This window comes from Pimephales promelas, chromosome 18 (genome assembly GCF_988280905.1).
Source record: "Pimephales promelas chromosome 18, fPimPro1.hap1.1, whole genome shotgun sequence".
NCBI classification, from domain to species: Eukaryota; Metazoa; Chordata; class Actinopteri; order Cypriniformes; family Leuciscidae; genus Pimephales; species Pimephales promelas.
The window spans coordinates 7,345,677-7,370,005 of record NC_142786.1 but is presented as its reverse complement, the minus strand read 5'-3'; the positions used below and the strand labels follow the sequence as shown (position 1 = coordinate 7,370,005).

Here is a 24,329-nt window from a genome sequence, read left to right as displayed (position 1 = left end):
GCTTCGGATAAATGTGTCTGCTATTTATCTGCTGATCTCTCGTGTCTTGTTATTTCTTCTGGTACCAGCTGTATGGGGAGTACAGAGAGCACCCTGGTGGGTCCCAGCGGAGAGAGGCCACTCGCCTTCTGATGGAGAGACAGCGAAAAAAGCATGGGCATCACCACCATCATGGACACCACCATCACGGTCACCATGGGCGGAGTCTCAGCCGAAGTCGTCATCACAGCCACCATCACCTGGAGATAGGGAGCGTTCATGACAGACAGGAGGAGGAGCAGGCCCACACCTCCTCATTCAAGAAACGCCGCTCCTACTCCAAGTGCAGAGGTCAATAATAATGAGCCTTGCAAAAGCAGAAGCGAGATATATTTCAGGTTTGGAATCTGACATGAGTTGTAATGTTTTCCCAGACTGCGTGGCTCGAGTACAGAAGTTCCTCGTTTCTAAATTGGGAGAAGACTGGATCTTTCTGGTGTTGTTGGGTATTACCATGGCATTAGTTAGCTGGACCATGGATTATGCTAGTGCCAAGAGTCTACAAGGTACTACACTACCCAGAATTCCCCACCTACCGCCACCTTCTCATTTGCTTTATCCTTCTGTTGATGCATTTTGCTTATGTTGTAGCTATCCAAAGTCAAATTTGATTTCCCCTGTTCTATTTTTCCAACTGATATATCCCATATAGTTGTGCCACTTTTCCATGTTTTCCCCAATTGTCATCTCTAAAACGTCTCCATATGTCTGGCATTTGTCTTGCTCTTTCTCTATCGCGCGTGCTCCATCACTTCTGTCCTTCTCTGTGTTTCTCAGCCTATAAGTGGTTTTATGGGGAGTTGAGGGGAAACATCCCACTGCAGTACCTGGTCTGGGTTTTCTATCCCATGGTGCTCATCTTGTTTGCCTCCCTCTTCTGTCACCTGGTCGCTCCTCAGGCCATTGGTGTGTAGTCTTGCTGTTCCCCTTTGTTTTTAATTTGATCATTTACTATTTTTCATACACCTGTTTTTCTTTATATCCTCTGTATATTATTTGCCGATCTTTTAGCTTTATAGCAGAGGTAAAAATTATGGTTTTTGCCTCACCTGTTGAGACTAAAATACATAGTCTTGTCCTTAAAACCAGGGAATCGTTTAGTTATTTTCTGCCTTTTTGTGGCAAACGGCACGTCTCAATGGCTGTGTTGGAAAATCATACTCAATTATGATCATACTGATAATTTTGTATTTTACCAATTTATATAATCTCAGTTTTTCATTAAGGTTTCTACACACTCTGTGTCCGTCTTTTGGAAGCACCCTTACTGTATTTTGTGCCCCTCAAACTTACCAGCAACATATTTTTCTTTTCTTACTCTACTACTGTTACTGCTTTACACTGTTTACTACTCAACAATGCCACCTCCTGGTTTATACAATGCAATCACTTTAAAAACACCATCCAGATCTTCCCAACCAGGTTATAAGGCTGATCTTATAAAACTGAAACTTTAAAAAACATTTGTCTATCCAAAAGTTAAAGTCAGCATGAAACAGAAATTGTGTTAGTCTTTCTTATTATGATGTATATCCTAGTGAAACTGTTTCTCGAAGAAGAAAAAAAAATACGGCAGGACTTGATTTTGTATATCAGGAATTGATTTGCTATTGGTCAAGGTCATGTGAGTGACAGGTTGTCCCGCCCCCACACCAAAAGTTCCTCAACATCATCAGAGAAGAGATATTGTTGAAAGAAGAAGAGTTTGAACAAAGATTAAAAGGGCACATGAAAAAAAAAATATGTGCATAGATAAATCATTTATAATAAATGCTGTAATATTCCATAAAATAATAAGAATTGTCCATTTTGAATTAATGAACTTTAAAGTAATTAATCAAAATCGGTTCCTTCAATTCCCTTTATTTGTTCATTTCTCCACTTATTACAGTTTTCCAGAATTTCAAAATTAGATTCTGAATTCTTAGTACTTAACCATATAAATAAAAAGGGATTTAACAAAAATTAAGAGCTAAAATGTAACAAATATAGAATGTTTTTCCTCAATAAAGATTTAACCTATATACTGTGTATATATATAAAATAATTCACAATCCATAACCATAAAAGAAACATAGAAAGTTTTTTATACTTTATACAGTAGTGTACACGATCCATATTCATTATCATATTTAAATTTGTTTAAAGACCTTTCACATTGATTTTTTTATATATAAATCAAAGGCATGATTTCATAATTTGATTGTTTTGTTTTCAGTTCTCTACTAACTATTATTTTTTTCCCTCAGGCTCTGGTATTCCAGAGCTGAAAACCATACTCCGAGGTGTTGTGCTGAAGGAGTATTTGACACTCAAGGCATTTATTGCGAAGGTGGTGGGACTCACTGCTGGCCTGGGCAGTGGTTTGCCAGTTGGCAAAGAGGTTCGATTTTATTTTTTATTTTACAGTCCCGTGTAACATGCACGGGGGTTACAATTTGTCATTTCATATTTACAAAATGCAGAGTGATTTGGTGGGCTTGAGTGCCAGTTGTGTCAACTTGACTGGCCTCAGCATTCTAACCTTTAAATTGTGCTATTTTTATGCATTAGGGTCCTTTTGTTCACATCGCCAGTATCTGTGCAGCTGTGCTCAGCAAGTTAATGTCTTTCTTCTCTGGAGTCTATCAGGTAAGCAGAAGTGCATGGAGATCATGTGATGCATATTTGGCATCTCCATTCATAAAATGCTGAATGCTCGTTTATCATCAGGTGGCTGGACAGAGTTTTTTTATTACACATTATTTTTGAGGACAGTGCTGACAATGCTGATTTATCATCCAGTGCGTTTATATTACCATGAATTATTACCACCTTCCCCCACCTGTCCCCTCAACTGTGTCTGCTTCCCTTTGTTTTGTATGCCTCTGTGTCAGTAGAGCCCATATTGTTATACAGACATCCTCACAGTGGGTTGTGCCGTAGGGGTTGGATGCTGTTTTGGAACCCCTCTTGGAGGTAAAGAAAAAGGCATTTTATAGTTCATGACCTTAATAAGTATAAATTATGACAATTTTCTAAATAGTTTTAGCATGTTATTGAATATATATATATATATATATTTATTGTGTGTATATATATATATATATATATATATATATATATATATACAGTATATATATATATATTTATAGGTGTCTTGATGTTTGATCTTGGCTGATTAGATCTACTACACTGCTGCTGCATAAATAGACATACATAAATCATAGCAGATCTATGCAGGTGGAGCAGGGGGAGGTAGAGGGTTTCACAGGAACTCTGATAGCACGCTGCAGGACTTGTACAGCAAACAATGCAAAAAATGATCCTGTTGAGCAAGTAATTTCATTGGCTGCAGGATTAGCAGAGGACAATGAATGATTGTACATTGCATGTAAACAACCAGCTTGTGCCATGTAGAGTTTAATGACTGAACTAGATATTTATTTTTGTTTGCCAGTAAAATGTGTAAACGTCATTGTCAAACTTGTCATCATTGTCAAAAAGAGCGTTCTCGAGACACCAGGCACTGTTTTGTGTGGATGGGTGGCCGGAGCGCGTTAAGAGTTTTTGTGTTAGAACGGTGTCGTGTTAGCGCCCCCAAGTTAAAAACAAATGATCTTTGCAACGGGAGTGAATCAATCAAAACTAACTTTAGCTGGACAATAAATTTATCCTAATGCTGTCTAAACAATCTGTTACTGTAATTTCCGTTATAACTTAAACCTGCTTTGAAACAATCCATAATGTTAAAAGAGCTCAATAAATGAAGGTGACTTGACTTGACTACAAAATATTTCTATTTAAAATAAATGCTGTTCTTTTGAACTTTCTATTTATCAAAGAATCCTGAAAAATATTACATAAGCACCAAATCAGCATATTTGAATGATTTCTTAAAGGAGTAGTTCACTTTTCAAAAAACGTTTGCTGATAATTTACTCACCCCCATGTCATCCAAGAGGGCCATGTCTTTCTTTTTTCGGTTGAAAAGAAATTAAGGTTTTTGATGAAAACATTCCAGGATTTTTCTCCATATATTGGACTTCAATGGGAACCAAACGGTTCAAGATCCAAATGAGAGTTTCAGTGGAGCTTCAAAGGGCTTTGAATGATTCCAGGCGATGAATAAGGGTGTTATCTAGGACCTTTCGAGTCATGACTCAAAAAAAAGATTTGTTCATTTTGATGAACGAGTTCGAACAGGAAAGTCACAAACGCGCATCACAGAACAGAGCAAGGCAAGCATTTGTGCTTTAAAACTTTTTTGGATTTATTTTTTAAATGAGCGATCGTTTCGCTAGATAAGACCCTTATTCATCGTCTGGTGCCGTTTAAAGCCCTTTGAACAGTTTGCATGAAACTCTCATTTGGATCTTGAACCGTTTGGTCCCCATTGAAGTCCATTATATGGAGAAAATCCTGGAATGTTTTCATCAAAAACCTTAATTTCTTTTCGACTGAAGAAAGAAAGACATGGACATCTTGGATGACATGGGGGTGAGTAAATTATCACCAAAAGTTTTTTTTTTAAAGTGAACTATACCTTTAAGGACCATGTGACATTGAAGATTGGAGTAATGATGCTTTGCCATTACAGTGTCACTCTGTATAGTTGCACAGAAGCGCAAAACGATAGAGAATCCAAAAATAAACTCTTTATTAAATCACATCAGAACACGCTAAGAAAATAAGACACACAACCATGTTAAACTCAGACCATACAGGACAAAGAACTCCTAAAGGCACACTATGCAGGAATTCCGTTTTTGTCAAACAGTGACCCCTAGAGTCATTGTGGAGTACTTGTATTTAATCATACTGTCGTAAATACCACTTGATGTGTTTGACGTCGTTGCCTTAACAGTCCCTCCAGAAAAACGCGATTATGCGATCGCTGAATTCAATGCAAAATCAGCCAAAGTCCGCATATTTATGCGGGGGCCGCATTTTTTCAAATACGCCGCACTTTCGGCGCATAAATTGCCGATTTCCGTGCAAAATATGCGGGGTTTGCATAATTTCATAATCCTCGCATTTTCGTTGCAAAAAAAGTCACATGTATCTTAGCAGAAAGTTGAAAAATGTTGCGTTTGCTTCACACAAGAGCAGCCATTTCCCCCTGTTTCCATGGGAACGTTATGAAGTGACGCAATTACACGACGACAGACAGACTCACGGAGGCGATGGACATCTCACAAATCGAACTCGTATAACTGTCTGTCACTCGTTCTACCGTCACATCGTTACTTAATAAACATCATAAGATAAAAGAAGTAGCATCAAACAGAAATTACGCGCACACATGGGTTGTTCGAGGCGCACATATAACACTGCAGAGAGTTCAACAGGGAGCGCGCAGCTCTTAAAGGGGCCACACCTTATTTACACTCGTTACAGTCTGAAATAAAACAAGATGAGAAATTAAATATTCCCAGCACTTTCTATGATGTAGTAAGCTTGTTTATCAAAGGAAGTAATAAGAAATGACTCTTACATTAGCCTAGTGAGAACAGGATGTTGGGGGAATCACTTTTTTTCTCTTTTTCATCAAACCGCAATTTTTGCAAATTCCTGCAATTTCATCGCATAAAATTGCATAAATTTACGGTATGATGCTGGCAACCACAGCTGCCAGTAGTTTACCGCGTAATCAATCAATTTTTGCCCGCAACAATCACAAAAAAACTCAGCGTTTTTCTGGAAGGACTGAATACTATTATGGTAAATGTTATATATAAATCGCAAATTTTTTCACAAATTTTTGGAAATTACCACCACAAAATCAGTCATTTTGATCGCAAAAATCACACAAAAAAATCGTGAAATCCTGGAGGGACTGCCTTAAAGCATGTCGTGATTCTCGCGAGATTTGTCAGGGGCGCTCCTCTCAAACTTGCATTGCTTTTTTTTGTTGATTCGCCCTACTATGAGTTTGTTTACCACCTAAATTACTTTGAAGCTGTTATATTCTTGCATAGTGTGCCTTTAAATACAAACTGGGTAATCGAGGTAGAGACAGAACAGGTGTATGGAACTGATTGACAACTATAGAAACTAGTTGCGGGAAAATAATAACAGGAAACAAGGAAACAGGAACTAGAATTAAACCAAACTTACACGTGACACACAGGAATAAATTATTATTATTATATTATTATTATAAAAAAAATTAAAAACAGTTATATTAAATCATTATAATATTTCACAAAATAACTTTTTTACTGTATTTTTATCAAATACATGCAGCCTTGGTGGAAATAAAACTTTTGAACGGTACCGTAGTGTTCCTCTTATCATCTGTGGCATCAGAAAGTTTGAAAATCCCTGATGTAGCTGACAGTAAACCCTGTGTATTTTGTTTATCCAGGTGTTTTGTTTAGCATTGAAGTTACATCAACATATTTTGCTGTGAGAAACTACTGGAGGGGCTACTTTGCTGCCACATTCAGTGCTTTTATTTTTAGAGTGCTGTCTGTGTTCAATAAGGATGCAGGTGGGATACTTAATAATATTCCTGAGTGAAGGTCTTAACAGCCTTGAGATGATCACATATCAAATGAGATGACGTTTCTCTTCCATTTGTTATTGTTTCAGTCACCATCACTGCTCTCTTCCGCACCAACTTCCGCATGGATTTTCCTTTTGATCTGCAGGAGCTCCCGGCGTTCGCCATTATTGGGTGAGAGTGCGGGGGCGAAAGCGTGCCGTTCGTGGTGAGGGCACAATCCTGAAGTGTGTGTGTGTGTGTGTGTGTGCCATACTGTAACCCTTGACACACTAGTAGAACTGAGCACACAGCACTTTACCTTCTGTATTATTGTCAGCTGACCAAAGTGACCAGATGTTGGTATTATATATGATTTGTTAAAACCTCATAATGTGTTTTACATTGATCAGAAACAATTCCACAATCCTTTCAATGTATCTGTCTATTTCATTATCTTGTTTTATTATAAAACTAGAAAAGCTTAAAAAGATGTGATAGTTTTTGTCTTACTTTTTTTTTTTTACCCGCAGGATTTCTTGTGGGTTTCTGGGAGCTTTCTTTGTTTACCTGAACCGTCAAGTTGTCCTGTTCATGAGAAGACCTAACATTCTCACACGATTCCTAACAAAACAGTAAGCACCAAATGACAACAGACAATATTAGCTTTAGTATGAACTTCTTTAGCATTATTATAGGAGTATGTAGTACTCGCTTGAGAGATATTTTGCTTTAATCACAGTCTTTAAAATGAGTCTAGAAACAAAATACTTGCAATATGTGTCATATTTTCTCTCTCAGCCGGCTGATTTTCCCTGCTGTTGTGACATTAGTGATTACGACACTGACATTTCCTCCAGGCTTTGGGCAGTTCATGGCTGGAGAGGTCAGATTTGGTCAACAAATAACAGTACAATTTTGTTCATTGGTATAACTAAAAAATTAGGATCATTCTATAATGCAGTGGTTCTCAACCAGAGGGCCTCAGCAAACTTCCAAGGGGGCCTCAAGTTTTTTTTTTTTTTTTAAATCTTTAATATTTTTTGTCTTTGTAGAACATCTGTTACATTTGTAACCTTTTCCACATGAGCTGTTAACAGAGCCTGCCCACAAGGCTGTGTATAGGCGCAGATGCTTGCTGAGCGCAGATTTGACTTGGGTCAAACCTGAAGGGCTCGGGATCTGGTGTTATATCCATATGCAAACTGTAGAATCTGATGAATGTGTGCGGAAAGGATCAGCCTGCCGCAGCACAAACATCCTGGACCCAAGAGTGGTTGCCCTCTAAAGCTAAGCAGGTCTGAGCCTGGTTAGTACCTGGATGGGAGACCTTCTGAGAAAAAACAGGTTGCTGCTGGAAAAGGTGTTCGTGAGGCCAGCAGGGGGTGCTCACCCTGTGGTCTGTGTGGGTCCTAACCAAGCGTGCCGCACAAGCCCTCAAAAGTGAAGCCAAAACGTCTCGATCGCCCCCCTGTGACCGGTCCTAGTATAGCTCATAACCCCCGCCTCCCGATGTTATTCAATGGGACGCGAGACCAACTAAACAATTAATTTACACTTCACATATCCTTTTTCCAAAGATAGTTTCTGTCATTTACTGTAGTTTCTATCACGTTGATGTAATTTCAAGTGTTCATTTTTAAAATAAGTTTGTTTTTAGTTAGTTATGTGATGATAAAAAACGGTGCTGTGACATCATGATTGACAGCTTTGATTGACAGGTTCTCTGTGCGAGGTAGTCACTGAAAGCACCAGCGGACTTTTTTTAATAATGTTGATTATGTGGTTAGTAGTTGTATTTACCTTATTTTAACGTGGTTCTGCAACCAGCGGACATTATTGGAGAAGAACGAAGCAGACAGAGGGCACTTAATGAAAGTGCGGGGCGTGTGCTTGCGTTTGATTCAGCGCGAATGAGGGCGCGGCCTTGATTTCGCGGCTTTACTTCCTGCTCACGACTGCGAATGACTGGTCCCGAAACACGCAAGTGCGCAGACTCAGGTCCCAAGATGTCAGCGTCATATCGAGACACTGGCGGCTTCGGTTCTCTCTGATGGAAAAGAGCGAAGGGGCGTCGTTCATCTTTTTTTACAGTCTATGGTCCTAACGCCCCAGTAAAGTTATGGAGACACTATACTGTCAAAAGAGCACCGTCCTTCAGATGAGACGTTAAACCGAGGTCCTGACTTTCTGTGGTCACAAAAAATCCGAAATTTCGAAAGAGTAGGGGTGTAACCCCGGCATCCTGGCCAAATTTGCCCAGTGGCCTCTGTCCATCAGGGCCTCCTAATCATCCCCATATATACCAATTGGCTTCATCACTCTGTCTCTTCTCCACCAGTAAGCTGGTGTGCCGTCGCATCATCCAGGTGGATGCTGCACATTGGTGGTGGTTGAGGAGATTCCCCCTCAATGTGAAGCCCTTTGATTGTTTAGAAAGGCGCTATATAAATGTAATGAATTATTATTATTATTATCCTATAAAGGTGCACCATTTGCAAGGGCTTTGGAAGATGCTAGACTTCTAGTGGCAAAGCAAAGCCATTTTGTGCACCTCATAGGGAGAAGGTGATAGCATCTGAAATCCAATGCGACATATCCTGCTTGGTGACTGCATTCCGTCTTTTGCGACCACCAAAGCATACCAGAAGCTGAGAGGATCTACGCCACTGGCCGGAGCATTAGACATAGATCCTCAGACAGAGCATGGACTGGACATAGCAGGTGGAGGCTTTCTTGCTCCACCTGCTATGCAGGATATGGGGAGGAAAGAAAGCCTGCAAAGGGACCGGCTGAGGAACCACAGAAGGTACTTTTTGGAATGTAGTTCTTACATCATCTGGAGCAAAGTCTAAGCAGGAGGAGGCTACTGAAAGAGCCTGAAGGTCTCCTGTTCTCTTGAGTAATGTTAAAGGGATACTCCACTTTTTTTGGAAATAGGCTCATTTTAAAACTCCCCCAGAGTTAAACAGTTGAGTTTCACCTTTTTCAAATCCATTCAGACGGTTTTCTGATATTTAGAAGAATATCAGTAACCAGACAGTTTCTGGTCCCATTGACTTCCATAGTAGGAAAAAATATATACTATGGAAGTCAATGAGACCAGAAACTGTCTGGTTACTGATATTCTTCTAAATATCAGAAAATCGTCTGAATACATTCGAAAACGGTAAAACCCAACTTCTTAACTCTGGGGGAGTTGTAAAATGAGCCTATTTCCAAAAAAAAGTGGAGTATCCCTTTAATGCTAATAACAGAGCCACTTTGAGAGTAAGCATTTTTTCTGAGACCAACTCTAAAATCTCAAGTGGGATTTCCGTTAAGGCCTCTTGGAGCAATGTTTGGTCCCAGGAGGGAACTCGCAACTGGTAGATATGCCTCAACCATCTGGCACTGCTCAAGAACCGAGACACCAAGGCTGTGGTTAATGGAAATAGAAGCCATATATACTTTTAAGGTAGCTGGCGCCAGCCCTGCTGAGAGACGCTCTTGGGGGAACTCCAGCATGATGCAGCATCCTCTTGAAAGGGAGGATTCACATGGACATTTTTAAAATGAGTATACATTATGCCAAGCTCTAAAATATATTATCAGGTATCCTATAAATGTATCTTTAATCCTTAGCCAATAAATGTGAACAATTGGGAATATAATGGAAATTCTTGAGTGGGAACCCTAAATAGCGTTCAGCTCTTAAAACTTCTGGTATCTTGAAATTTAATCCACGGAAATTAGGAATGTCCACCAATATTTTTTTTAAAAGTTTTAAAAACGAAATGTTGCCATTATTGCAGATATTGTTGTGTGGAGAATGGTGGGCCTTGCCCTTGGGGGTCACAAAGGTTGAGAACCACTGCGCTAATGTTTATGGACTTTCTTTCAGACAGTCTTGGAATAGTTTGGTTGGATTTTTGAAATATATTATTTGATTTGGTTGTAAACGTGGCTTAAATTTGGTATTATTCCACAGCTGATGCCCAGGGAGTGTATTAATTCTCTGTTTGATAACTTCACCTGGACTAAAATATGGGGTTCCTCTCTTCCGCCTGGTCTCGGTCGCTCTGCTGTGTGGTTTCACCCTGACGTCAGCATCTTTGTCATTCTCATTCTCTTCTTTACCATGAAGGTTGGTACTTTTCAATCTCTTCTTCACTTTGTCCTCCATAAATCATCTGTTATTTATAATATCTTCACTGTTTTAAGGTCATTTAACTAAGTTGGGTTTTTTCACGTATCTTTGTCTAGCATAGAGTGCCACAGCAAGCTTTAATTAAAGTAATGGTTTCACTTTATTTAACAGTACGTGCACTGTCTGTATACTTAGTGTTTTTCATTTTAAAACACTAGAAAAGTACTATGCACTGACATTGGCTTTAGTTATCAAATTTTCAACAAAACTTGCTTTTATTCAGGACAGTCATTATCTCCCTCCATCTGTCATGTTTGAAGCTGCTGAAGCAATAATTTGTCTCCCGAGTTAGGCTCGTACAGGTTGTGCTGAAAGAGATTTTAGAATTAAGGCAATTGTGTGAAAACATTATTATTCATCTCACAGTTCTGGATGTCTGCAGTTTCCACCACGATGCCCATCCCGTCTGGAGCTTTCATGCCTGTCTTTGTATTGGGTAGGTCTCAGGTCCTATTCATTTATTGGTGACTGCCATTAATGGATTCGTTATGATTTATTTAAGGATCACTTTATCATACTGCATTAAAGTTTTTTTTTAACGACATCAGGCAAAGGAGCTGCTGCTGAAAAAAAATGGATTGGCTAACTTGGGTACATTTACAAATAGGTTCACTCAGAATCATACGAAATACAGTCATTTTTACTAGTAGTGGATCACACTGTAAATACGTAAATTAACTTAGACTACACAAAGAATTCGGCCAACCACATTTTGTTTTTTATTTGATTAATAATACTCTGGGCTCAAATCTTCTCCGACGTTTCTCTTACAGGTGCTGCATTTGGTCGTTTAGTGGGTGAGATCATGGCAACTCTCTTTCCTCACGGTATCCTGTTTGATGGAATACTGTACCGCATCATCCCTGGAGGGTACGCTGTCATTGGTCAGTCATCCTTTCCTCCTCTTCCGATCCACCATGTTTGCTCATACTGTGTTGATGATCTCAGTCCTGTTCCTGTCTCATCTTCTCATAGTCTCTTATCCACTGGATGTGTCCATACTCTGTCTGTCATTGTCACTCCTGTCACTCCAACTTTCTATCCTGTTACTCTATCAGTCTATTCTTTTCTCTTACCGTGAAGGTGCGGCGGCGCTGACGGGAGCCGTCACTCACACCGTTTCCACAGCAGTGATCTGCTTCGAGCTGACCGGTCAGATCTCTCACATCCTTCCCATGATGGTCGCTGTCATACTGGCCAACATGGTTGCTCAAGGTCTTCAACCGTCACTGTACGACTCCATCATCCAGGTCAAGAAGCTGCCCTATCTCCCCGAACTGGGCTTCGGCCACATAAGGTGTGCAGACTTTGCATACGTCACCGTTGTGGCTCCACGCATTCGACAAACCAGCTTGGCTCACGGCGCAGCCAGGTTCCCTCACCCTCGCATGCTGACAGCACCTTAGAGTCCTCGTGATTCATTACCAGCGGGAGCCATTAGTAAATACACTTGTCAACGAGGGGCGGCAACATGAAGCCTTGGCACTCTTCCAGCTAACACTGAGCCGCTCAACACTCATTAGATTTGGCCTATTCATACCTCTTTATCAAGGACACACTCTCTGTCTTAATATACCTTTTTGTGGGCTGGAGCAGTGGTTCTGCCTTTAGGACCCAGAGTTTACATTGCATGTTGTGACCCAACACTTGTGCACAGTGATATTAACATTAAGACTATAAGACTTTTACAATTATTATTAAAGGTACAATATGCAGGAATTTTTCGCCACCAGAGGTTGGTAACCTCTTACAATAACAAAGGTGTATATTGATGACGTATATTCCGCATTAAGCGTAAAAATGGATCTTGTTGTCAAGCTGATGGATCTTTTATGGATGAGTGAATATATTGATGTTTTTAAAATGACTGTGGTATGAAGCAGGGCGCGATTGCTAGACGTATACCAGTGCCACACACAACGCGAGTCCCGTGGATATAAAAGAATAAGGAGATAAAGGATGAAGGAAAATTCACTCTACCGAACTACATTAATACTCACACAGGTCAGTGTATTAGACGAATTAAACTTGAGGTAACGCAGTTAACGTTACACTATCACACTAAACGGCATTTGAGTGTGTTGAATGTTGTTAGTTATGTTATTTGTTGGCTGTGTGAGACTAGCAGTGAGCTAGATCAACATAATGCTGTGTTCACACCGGACGCGAATAGCGCGTCAAATTCGCGCCTGACACGTCTAGTTTGACGCTTGACCACTTTGTGTTAATTTGCGTGTCAAGAGTGAAACTGACGCGCATAAAAACAAAAGTTTGAAGCGAAATTTACGTGCGTGACGCGCGTCTGAATCGAAATCCGTTGGCGGCCATTGTTTTTATGTCGACCGAGCATTTATTGAGAGAGTCACCGCTCTGTATTTACTCTGGAGAGCAGAACAGCGGCATGGGGATCATTGTCGCCATATATTTGTGTCTTCCGGACCATTCTGAGGTGAACCGTTTGGCTAGTTTCACCATTTGCTCACTCCAGGAGCTGCGCTGGATGACGGCCGCTGTCAGCGGTACTTCCGCCTGTCCCACGCCCAGTTTGATGACCTCTTGTCCCACATCGGAGCGAGGATCACCCTCGGCCTCATCCACCTAATCTAGCTGTCATTTATTTTTGTTTTGATGATAAATAGAGCCAGCTTCCAAAAGTGATTAACTTGTCCTTGTCTTTTTTTTTTCTCTCTCTCACGTCCAGACATGAACTTATGTCTTATGTCAGACATGTTTATTGTCTTTACATCATAATACTATTTCATATAATTTAGATATGGAATGAATAACATTCAATACAAAATGAACATGTCTCGTATATTGAAATAAAGTTTTAAGTGATAAAATATTTCCTTTGTTGTGCATTAGAACCACACCAGGCATTTAGTCATATTACAAAATAAATTATTGAAGCATTCAGACACTTCACCAAGTGAGCGAGCAGCTAGGCTCCTGATTGGTTAACGCGGCGCCAATTCATGGCAAAGTTCAGATTTTTCAACTCGGGCGGCAGACGCGAATTCGCGTCAAACGCGTGAATGCACAAATGGGACTAACTAAATCATTTGCGTGTAACGCGCTTAACACGCCAGACGCTCAATTCGCACGAACTTGACACGTCTTCCGAGCCGCGCTCCACGCCTCATTCGCGCCGCAGGAATTTTTTATGCGCGTAATGCGTCTTTGCATTGACTTAACATTGAAATCATTCGCGCCTGACGCGCTATTCACGTCCGGTGTGAACGCACCATTAGAATAACATGCAGATCATATTCTAACATTTCATCATGTTGAACTAAATAACATTGATTAGTTTTATGTACATTTGCTCACCTGTCTAGTACATGCAACACTCGTGTCTGTCAAGTCGAAGTTAGCCGCGGACGTTGAGCTCTCGGCATCTCAAAAGATGTTGATCTTCGTTTTAGTCCTCTTTTTGTTCAAAGTCTGCTTACCATGGTCCATAATGTTTAAATAAAACAACAACAGCGTGAGCGTCTTGAGAGGCATAACGGCTTACTATCGCAGTGTGAGCACAAACCTGGCGGAAACCGGGGCTAACTTGGATATGACGCCGTTGACTGACGACTCCTCATCCCTGCTCACACGCCCCATTTCCTTGATTAAAATCGCAATTTTCTCATGATTTACAAATAGTTGGAAACATTAAGTAATCAAAAAAACTAAATATATAACATTGGCCTAGTGGTTTTTGGATATTTTACTGCAAAAAACCTGCATATTGTACCTTTAACTGCCTATACATATACACACACACACACATAATACTGACTAATACCAAATGAAATCTTTAATATTGCCTATTATGTTAAAGATATATTGTGCAATCCATAGAATACTGACAATTATGTATGCATAAACAAACTGAAATTTAATGTACCACTGTATTATAGAACAAACTCTGGGACTTAAGTATTATGTTGATTAAAAAATAATAGATCTATTTATTTTGCAATCCTTTCTACACACTCTTGGATGGCTAATTGCATTTTAATGTTTGGATTAAGCATAATTTTTCTTGTTGTCAGAATAGACCTGTGATCCAACAGAGCACCCGCCGCGCCGGTCTAGAGAAATTAAACTTTTTAAACCATGTCACCCTGTGGTCTTACCATTCTGTTTCCCTGCAGCCAGTATAATATCTTTGTGGAGGACATCATGGTGAGGAAAGTGAAGTTTTTATGTTCCCAGTCTACATACAGAGAAGTACTGCATTTGTTGGAATCGACATCTCTAAAAACCTTCCCGCTGGTTGACTCAAAAGGTAATGTCACGCAGGCCGTCAAAACATATTACCTGTCTCTAATTGAACCTCTCATTATGGCATTTTTCTAGCTGCATGTAGCATACCTTGGTGAGCGGTGTATTTTTATTTTGTTCAACTCAAAGTGTCTAAAGCTCTGTTTAGCAAACTTTCAACCTCATGTTGTTACTAGCAACATGAAGTTGCTGCTTTGTAGAATTTCAAATTAGTCACATCCTATACAAGATCTATCTCGACAGTTTGGAACAGAGCCCTAGTGTCTGACATCATGTTAATGCTCATTTGTAACTGGATTCTGAACTCACTTCACCTTCAACAGAATCTATGATTCTATTGGGCAGCATTGAGAGGTCTGAGCTTCTCGCCCTCTGTGATTGGTGGGTGTCAGCAGAGAGGCGGATCCTAATGCAAGGACAAAGCTCGCAAGGTCAGGTGCCTTGTGCCAAAATCAGCTGGGAATCGTTTGCCTTTGTTGATGAGGAAGAAGAGGAGAATGAAGACGATAAGGTATCTGCTTAAGAGAGGATCCTACCTATCCTTCCATCCATAATAAAAATATAATAATAAGAAGCAAGTTTTTTCCCCCTAAAATTTTGCTTTTGTATTCCTTTTCAAGCTGACAATGTGTACTTACTGTTCTGTGTGAATGTTTAGACGATACCAGTTCAAGAGGAAAGAAACGGCCCTCTACCTCCACCCAAACCTTCAGAACCATCCACCAATCACACGTCTCCTGGTGAGAAACATAACCAATCCTCTTTAAATCTTTTATAAACCTCAGGCAAGCACTTCTAATAAACAAGCATCTTGAGGCGATATAAGTGATACTCATCCTCTGATCCGCCTTCCGACTTTTCATTTTTTCCTTCTCTCTCTCCTCCTCATCTTGCCTAGATAAGGGTCCTTCCCAGTCTTTCGGGAGAATTTTACGTAACTTCTTTTCATCCTCTTCAGAAAGACACACAGAAGGTCAGCCACAGGTACAATGTTTGTGCTTAAAGGTCCCTTGTGAAAACCTGTATGTGTGTGTGTTCCATCAAGTGAATGCACTAAATTAATTATTGTCAGCATGTATGAAATTTTAATGAAAGGTCGATAAAATGGGCAGAGCAAATATATTGCTAATGGTCTGCATTAATATTCATCAGTGTTTTTCAAGGACATGTGCGGTTAAAGGGAAGTGAGCGGTCTTACATAGAATGTGTCGATATGCAAAATATCAATTTTTCAAAACAAGTATCAAAGTTTGAATACTTGGAAAAAATGCACCATGTCCTTATTATTGAATTATCTTGCCATTTATTTTCAACCCAGGAGCCTTATCCTCCACCTTTAACTGACACAATGACACCAGAACAGGTATTACCAATTCCACAATACAATAAAACATTAACTTCCAAGTAGGCATTTAAGCATGAAGAGAAATTGAATTAATTTAGGATCTGCATATTGTTGGATTTTTTAAATTCCTATGTAGTTTATACATGCAGATGAGTTGCTAAAATAAAATAAGGCATAGTGGAGTTGAAAACTGGTTCTGACTGGTTCCCATAGATCAAAGCCTGGGAAGAAAAAGAGATGGACAAACCTCTGGATATCGATCAGATCAGAATAGATCCATCCCCCTTCCAGCTGGTGGAGAGAACGTCACTTCATAAGGTGAGCAACAGCCTTTTTACCTCCTTAAAAACAACTCTGTGCACAGCGACCCGTTTCGGTGCATGTCTCTTTAAATGATAATGAGCAACTGCTCACTCCACCCCTCGGTTCCGTGGGGCATGTCGACACGACATGAAAAGCACTGACTTGGCGGACAGTATACAAATGGCTGAGGGTGGAAATATGCTAATACGGAACAGTCCGTCAGCGGTCGTGGGCGGAGCATGAGCAATATGACATCATATTGCTCATAAAATCCAAACGGCTTGATTATTGAGAGTGTTTAGGCTTTTTGAGGATAAAAATTTCGATTATTTTTTTTTTCATTGTATGGTGGCATGCAAACACCATATACAGTAAAAGTGAATTTTGCATTCGATGACATTGACAAGATTTTACACATGTTCAATACATTCATATTCATGGTTCTCTGATGTCCATTAATGGCCACATGGGGGGTGGGGGGGGGGTTCACTTAAAGGGTCATTCCACCTCTGGAAAGATGAATGTGTATATAAAATGGATCGTTATGTAGAAGAAATGTGAAATTATTTTTGAATTTGAAGCTTTCTAGACTGAGATAAGCCAAAAAATGTATTTTTGGCTTATGTGGATTAAAGACAACAACTCCCAGAATGCACTTGCTTCGCTGCCCTAGGATGCCACGCCTACCAGCGCAGTAGGTAAACAACAAGTGTAGGCTAGTCTAGTGAGTCTCCGTGATGAGTCTGCCCGAAAATGTGTTTCGAGGACGCCCAAAATGTCCGGGATTCGGCTTTTGCATTCTACAGTCGGCATTTATTATGTTTACTGTGACAAGCAGGACGAGTGAGGGCCGCGGTAGAACGGCGCGAGGCCGATGGCATGATTACCGATGAGTGACACCTGTGGGACCCATCGGTCTCGTATCTCTCACGGAAGAGCGGGAATTTTCTTAGCAATGTTAAAACGCACATCAACCGATCACTTGTTTAGCGTTCATGTAAACACTACAGTCAGATTCACCAATCAGAATTAATTCAGTTAGATTGAAACAAAAGCTGTACATGTAAACAATGCATGGCGACTGCAGAAAGCAAAAGCTGAATCCCGGACATCGACGGCCGGTCATGTCCGGGAAAAAGAGGATGGTAACCCCTAAAGTTACTACTCAGCTTTCTCCACAGAACAAGAGCCTGCTACCTTCGCTTCCTAAAAAGACGGCTGACACTATAGCCCCTTTTCCACCAAAGCATTTTGAGAGCCGGTTCGGAGCCGGTGCCTGCGCGCGAACCAGTTCTTTGTGTTTCGACAGCCAAAGAACCGGTTCTCGGCCGGGAGAACTGGTTCCAAAGCAGCACCAACTCTTTGCTGGACTAGAACCGTTCTTTTACCACGTCATGCTTACGTCGGGGCTGGGGCGGGTTTAGATGTGTTCTAAACATTTTTTATGACCATAATAAAGGATCGCAAAGCCAAGAGAAACATTTGCAGAAACATGATGGAGTCCGCCGTTGTAATTGTTATGCTTGAAGTTGGCGCAATCCTTTCTATTTTTTTTTTTTTATTATTATTGAAAATATTTTAAGCAAAGAAGAAAAATAGACAAAAGACAGGGGTACATAACTAATCAGAAAAGATTACATATCAAACGAAAAGATTAAAAGACTTATTTCAATTGTTTTTAAAGCCTTCATGGTACACGAGTTATTCGTACACATGTGACGTAACGACGTCGTTCCCTGGGCGCTCTAGTCAGTGCAAAAACAAACAGGTTCCGAACGGGTTCGCAAGTGGAACCAACTCCAAACCAACTTTGAACCAGCACCAGTTGCGAACCAGTTCTTTTTTGGTGGAAAAGGGGTATGTGTAATCCCAATCCTCCATAATGCATCCGTCTGCGTATTCGGTTCCTTCGTCCATTTTTTCAAAAAGTTTCTGCCGGTGAGATCAAACGCACTGGCACTGCTTGGTGATAGGTCTGTTAGCGCATAGGTCCAACCCCCTATGGGCGGGTTTGAAAGGGTGGGGACTAGTACTTGTAGTCTTTACAGATATCTCCCTCTAACACTTCCTCCTACAATGACGTAAAATGATTTTTGCATCATTGTAGGAGGAAGTGAAAAAGGTAAATAGCAGATTTCTCTCGTCTCAGGGAAAATGAGAGAGTTTTGCAGGACCATTGAATAATACTGGGATTCGAACAGTGGAAAGCTTAATACGAATGTGTGGAGTGGAATTCATCATTAACTTTTCATCAACCCACAAACATCTGCGTGAGAAACCCTGGCCTACCAAATGTAAAATTATCCAGACTCTCAAGATGATTCAGGATTTTGAAGGTCATTAAAAACGTTACCTTTTTTTCCCCAGACTCATACCCTGTTCTCTTTACTGGGCCTCAGTCATGCCTATGTAACCAATACTGGAAAACTGGTGGGAGTTGTGGCGCTGAAAGAGGTAGTAGCTTATCTATTGTCGTAGCTAGTTATTTGTCTGAATTCGCTTATTTGACTGTTGCTGAATTCAGAACCGCATACTAACATGCTACCCGTACTATTTTTGCCAAAAAGAGTAGTTTGCTAGTATGCTGTTCTGAATTCAGCATGTTAAACCCTTCTTTCTTCTTCATCATCAGCTCCAAAAAGCCATCGAGGGCTCAACGCGCAGTGGTGTGCGCTTGCGCCCCCCTCTGGCCAGTTTTCGTGACACCAGTCATAAAGCTGCGAAGCCCCCTCAGGCTTCTTCCCCTCCATCCTCGCCCGTCTCCACCACTGCTCCTTCCTCGCCTCTGTCCTCACCCGTGGTCCCTCAGGCCCATTCCCCCGGCCCAGCGGCCCCGGTGAAGGAAGGGAAGGAGGAGATGGAGGTGTGGATTGAGGGCGTGAAACGGGAGGTGATTGTGGGGAACAGCAGTAGCACAACTACAGTGAGCAGCAGGAGCAGGAGCAGCAGTAGCGGGACAGAAAGTAGTGACAGTGAGGCAAGAAGTGCCGATAGCAGCCCAACCCTGCCGCCATCCTCCTCTCCACCCCCCATCCCTCTCTCCACCCTACAGCCCGTCCCCGAAAACAAAGAGGGTGAAGAAAACGAGGACGAGGAGCCCCTTTAGATCAAGTAAAGTTTTTCTTGTATTTGCGGTGTGATTCCGTGTACGTTTGTCCGCTTTTATTTTTATATAACAATTTCATGTTTTTTATTCATTGCTCGTTTAAAAGGTTTTAAAACATCTGTTCCTTTGCCCCACTCAGTTTGTGTTCATCCTCTCTCTTTTCCATTTCTTCTTCCCCTCTCTCCTTTTTATTCTCTTTTTGTAAGTAATTGTCCTTTCCTTTTTTCTTCCTCTGTAGAGTTCTCGTCTTATTTTTCTTCTTCTTCCTCAAAAAATGTATTTCCCCTCTCTTTTTCTTCTTCTTTGTCCACTTGATCTTTCTCTTTCTCTAATTTTCTGCCTTTTTCTTCCACTTTTTTCTCTACTTACACCTCCCCTGCTTATTTCTATTTCCTCTCTACATGTCTGTAAATAAATGTTTTCCACCTGCTCTTGCTCCTTTCTTCTCTATTCTAAAAACATCCTGTAAAAAAAATAAATGTAAACTGCCCAGTAGAATATGTATTATTATTGAGATTACTACTATTGGAAATTCCTTCCACGTCTTTTCAGTGGGAATCTGAAAACAAAAATGGGAAAGGTTTCATATAGCCGAACCATTAATATTTTGCTTGGTGGCATTAATCAAGCGTAGCGTCAGTTCTGGCAGGTCACGTTAGTCAAGCTTGCATCAGCTGACTCTCAGCTGATCCATGTCAACCTATAGGAATATGATGCCTATCACAGTTGGGATATAAGCCATAAAAACGTAACCATACATGGTAGACTTAAGACCAGCTACGGCTGTATCTCGTGGCCTCAAGATACTAACTCGTGGCCTCAAGATAGTAATTCGTGGCCTCAGTATAGTAACTTGTGGCCTCAAGATACTATCCTGAGGATACTCTATCTTGAGGCCAAGAGTTACTATCTTGAGGCCACGAGATAGTATCTTGAGGCCACGAGTTAGTATCTTGAGTAGGGTTGGGTATCGTTTGAATTTGAACGATTCTGATTCCGATTCCTTGTTTCGATTCCAGTTCCTAACGATTCTCGATTCCGATTCTTTTAAGAGGCAGGGTCAAAAAAGTTTAGCTAACCTTGCTAACCAACAGCCTTTCTGAAGGAAATAATCCTTTCTGAAGGAAATACTCCTTCGGTAAAAATACTCCTTTTGTCACAAATTTTGCATTTTGCCGAGATTTCGTTATTTTTAGAAAAGTGAAGCCACACTTTGGATCGTCGACGTAAGCTACTCATGTTCGACTCGCGTGGTTATGCCAACACTTCCGGTAGACGCTTCTTCGTTGGTCTTGTTCAGCGGTTTCTTCTTCCGCTCGGCGGACTGTGAATATCGAAACTAGGAATCGAAATTTTTACTTTTGAACGATTCCGGGAAAAACGAAAAGTAAGTCTCGGTTCCAATCGATACTCGATTCTCGATACCCAACCCTAATCTTGAGGCCACGAGTTAGTATCTTGAGGCCACGAGTTAGTATCTTGAGGCCACGAGTTAGTATCTTGAGGCCACGAGATAGTATCTTTAGGCCACGAGTTAGTATCTTGAGGCCACGAGTTAGTATCTTGAGGCCACGAGTTAGTATCTTGAGGCCACGAGTTAGTATCTTGAGTAGGGTTGGGTATCGTTTGAATTTGAACGATTCTGATTCCGATTCCTTGTTTCGATTCCAGTTCCTAACGATTCTCGATTCCGATTCTTTTAAGAGGCAGGGTCAAAAAAGTTTAGCTAACCTTGCTAACCAACAGCCTTTCTGAAGGAAATAATCCTTTCTGAAGGAAATACTCCTTCGGTAAAAATACTCCTTTTGTCACAAATTTTGCATTTTGCCGAGATTTCGTTATTTTTAGAAAAGTGAAGCCACACTTTGGATCGTCGACGTAAGCTACTCATGTTCGACTCGCGTGGTTATGCCAACACTTCCGGTAGACGCTTCTTCGTTGGTCTTGTTCAGCGGTTTCTTCTTCCGCTCGGCGGACTGTGAATATCGAAACTAGGAATCGAAATTTTTACTTTTGAACGATTCCGGGAAAAACGAAAAGTAAGTCTCGGTTCCAATCGATACTCGATTCTCGATACCCAACCCTAATCTTGAGGCCACGAGTTAGTATCTTGAGGCCACGAGTTAGTATCTTGAGGCCACGAGTTAGTATCTTGAGGCCACGAGATAGTATCTTTAGGCCACGAGTTAGTATCTTGAGGCCACGAGTTAGTATCTTGAGGCCACGAGTTAGTATCTTGAGGCCACGAGTTAGTATCTTGAGGCCACGAGTTAGTATCTTGAGTAGGGTTGGGTATCGTTTGAATTTGAACGATTCTGATTCCGATTCCTTGTTTCGATTCCAGTTCCTAACGATTCTCGATTCCGATTCTTTTAAGAGGCAGGGTCAAAAAAGTTTAGCTAACCTTGCTAACCAACAGCCTTTCTGAAGGAAATAATCCTTTCTGAAGGAAATACTCCTTCGGTAAAAATACTCCTTTTGTCACAAATTTTGCATTTTGCCGAGATTTCGTTATTTTTAGAAAAGTGAAGCCACACTTTGGATCGTCGACGTAAGCTACTCATGTTCGACTCGCGTGGTTATGCCAACACTTCCGGTAGACGCTTCTTCGTTGGTGTTGTTCAGTGGTTTCTTCTTCCGCTCGGCGTACTGTGAATATCGAAACTAGGAATCGAAATTTTTACTTTTGAACGATTCCGGGAAAAACGAAAAGTTAGTCTCGGTTCCAATCGATACTCGATTCTCGATACCCAACCCTAATCTTGAGGCCACGAGTTAGTATCTTGAGGCCACGAGTTAGTATCTTGAGGCCACGAGTTAGTATCTTGAGGCCACGAGTTAGTATCTTGAGGCCACGAGTTAGTATCTTGAGGCCACGAGATAGTATCTTGAGGCCACGAGTTAGTATCTTGAGGCCACGAGTAACTATCTTGAGGCCACGAGTAACTATCTTGAGGCCACGAGTTAGTATCCTGAGGCCACGAGTAACTATCTTGAGGCCACGAGTTACTATTTTGAGGCTACGAGATAGTTATTATTTAATTTTTTTTTGCCAAAGTGGGACTAGGGGGGCTCCGTAGGTCTCAGACAAAAAAAGGTTGAGAACCACTGCCCTAAGGGGGGTTATTGCTCCTCTCCCTGCTCTTTTCCATGCTAGGCTGCATGGATGCTCAGGGAGTTCTCGCCCAGATCAGAACCATATCGCCAATCCTAACGGTATGCTAATTGTCAGTTGTATTTGACGATAGTGTTCCTGACAGAAATGATGCTGATGATAATGCTAAACCAGGTTTACATGCGGCAGTCTGTGACATTCTTTCAGACCTCATAAAAGCACTTAAAGTCTTCATGCACCTGGATATTTTCATAATGCACTCGACTCTTTATTAAAGGGTCTGAACCTTTTTATATTACCTAATGAGCAAAAAATTACAACAAATCCAAGATATTTCAAACAAGGACCACTTTTTCTGCATTATACTTCAGTAGTTTTCAAAAATATCTGAAACAAAATGTAGCCAGCAGGTGGCACATTGTGGACCTTTTCAAAATCTGAACCTACTTTTCACCTGAAACATATTCTCCTCATGCCCTCTTAGAGTTATACATTTGTAAGCGATTAAAATTCAGGGTGTGCACACTATCGTCTCTTAATGAAACTTTGTATGTCCCTCTGTCATCTATCAATCTTTTCTTTAAAACTCTCTCTCATGTGTCTTGCATGTCTTTAAACCAAGGACTCTGCTATTTGTGAACAATCTATGTTGGTTCATGTGGTCTACTATCCTCGATTAAATGTTTCAGGTAATTTAATGTGATTTTTGTGTCTGTTTAGTCAGTAGCTATCACTTTATTTCCCTCATCTTTTGCTTGTTTGTTTTTGTCTTATTTATTAATTTAATTTATTATCTCTTTCCCTCTTGACATTATGAGAAATTGACAGAAAATGTATTATAAAGTAATTTCGAAAAGGTTAATGATGTTGTTTTTGTCTCATTGTTGTTTCAAATTTGTAGTTTACCTTAGGAGGAAGGACATTTATATATCTAAAACCATTCAATCTTGGTATCTTATAGGAATAAATAACAATTCAATAAACAGTGACAAATTTTAAATGATAAAAACATGTACATTTTAAGATTACTGTCAGCGATCCCCCGGATGATTGGACGATTCCTTCACATGGCTTAACACTAAGGATTTTTCTATTGACCCGGTCGGGCGTGGTAAAAAAGAAAATGAAAAAAAAAAAGAAATGAAAAAAATTTTTTTCTGATGTAATAAATAAATAAAATAATAATAAATAAATAAAATCGTTCTAGTTATTGTCTCCGTCGTGTTTGACCTATAACCTTAATAAATAAAGTTGTGACACCAAAAATTACTAACCTAACTATATATTTTAAATATTGTTAAAGACAAGTAAACTGTCAGTAATAAAATAATAACAAATTACAAATAATCTAATTATGAGCAATAACACTAATACAATAGAACACACATACAATTAAAATAAACACTGCTTTTCATGTTTTTCAGGTAGGTCTAACAGTCATTTTGAGGTATAGAAAATGAACGATCAAGTGTAAAATAGTGAAGAGCA

The 24,329-nt window shown here is 40.4% G+C and overlaps 1 protein-coding gene across 2 annotated transcripts in view; it reads left to right on the top strand.

Annotated features, from left to right (window-relative positions):
- The window catches only part of clcn1a (chloride voltage-gated channel 1a), a 37,871-nt gene extending 17,337 nt beyond the window's left edge, over positions 1-20,534 (top strand). Inside the window, exons 2-24 of one of the 2 annotated variants that reach the window (XM_089122797.1) lie at positions 69-219; positions 270-330; positions 414-545; positions 817-945; positions 2,289-2,422; positions 2,593-2,670; positions 2,919-2,997; positions 6,389-6,514; positions 6,616-6,700; positions 7,039-7,140; positions 7,307-7,391; positions 10,476-10,631; positions 11,061-11,130; positions 11,468-11,578; positions 11,778-11,991; positions 14,843-14,976; positions 15,296-15,483; positions 15,631-15,712; positions 15,871-15,956; positions 16,291-16,335; positions 16,531-16,635; positions 18,988-19,074; positions 19,253-20,534. In XM_089122797.1, coding sequence (XP_088978923.1) covers positions 154-219; positions 270-330; positions 414-545; positions 817-945; positions 2,289-2,422; positions 2,593-2,670; positions 2,919-2,997; positions 6,389-6,514; positions 6,616-6,700; positions 7,039-7,140; positions 7,307-7,391; positions 10,476-10,631; positions 11,061-11,130; positions 11,468-11,578; positions 11,778-11,991; positions 14,843-14,976; positions 15,296-15,483; positions 15,631-15,712; positions 15,871-15,956; positions 16,291-16,335; positions 16,531-16,635; positions 18,988-19,074; positions 19,253-19,726 — 2,829 coding nt within the window. In that variant the 5' untranslated portion in view covers positions 69-153 and the 3' untranslated portion in view covers positions 19,727-20,534. Of the gene's footprint in view, positions 1-68; positions 331-413; positions 546-816; positions 946-2,288; positions 2,423-2,592; positions 2,671-2,918; positions 2,998-6,388; positions 6,515-6,615; positions 6,701-7,038; positions 7,141-7,306; positions 7,392-10,475; positions 10,632-11,060; positions 11,131-11,467; positions 11,579-11,777; positions 11,992-14,842; positions 14,977-15,295; positions 15,484-15,630; positions 15,713-15,870; positions 15,957-16,290; positions 16,336-16,530; positions 16,636-18,987; positions 19,075-19,252 lie in introns of both variants that reach the window. The other variant, XM_089122796.1, reaches the window with a different exon arrangement.
- Positions 20,535-24,329: the final 3,795 nt, after the last annotated feature.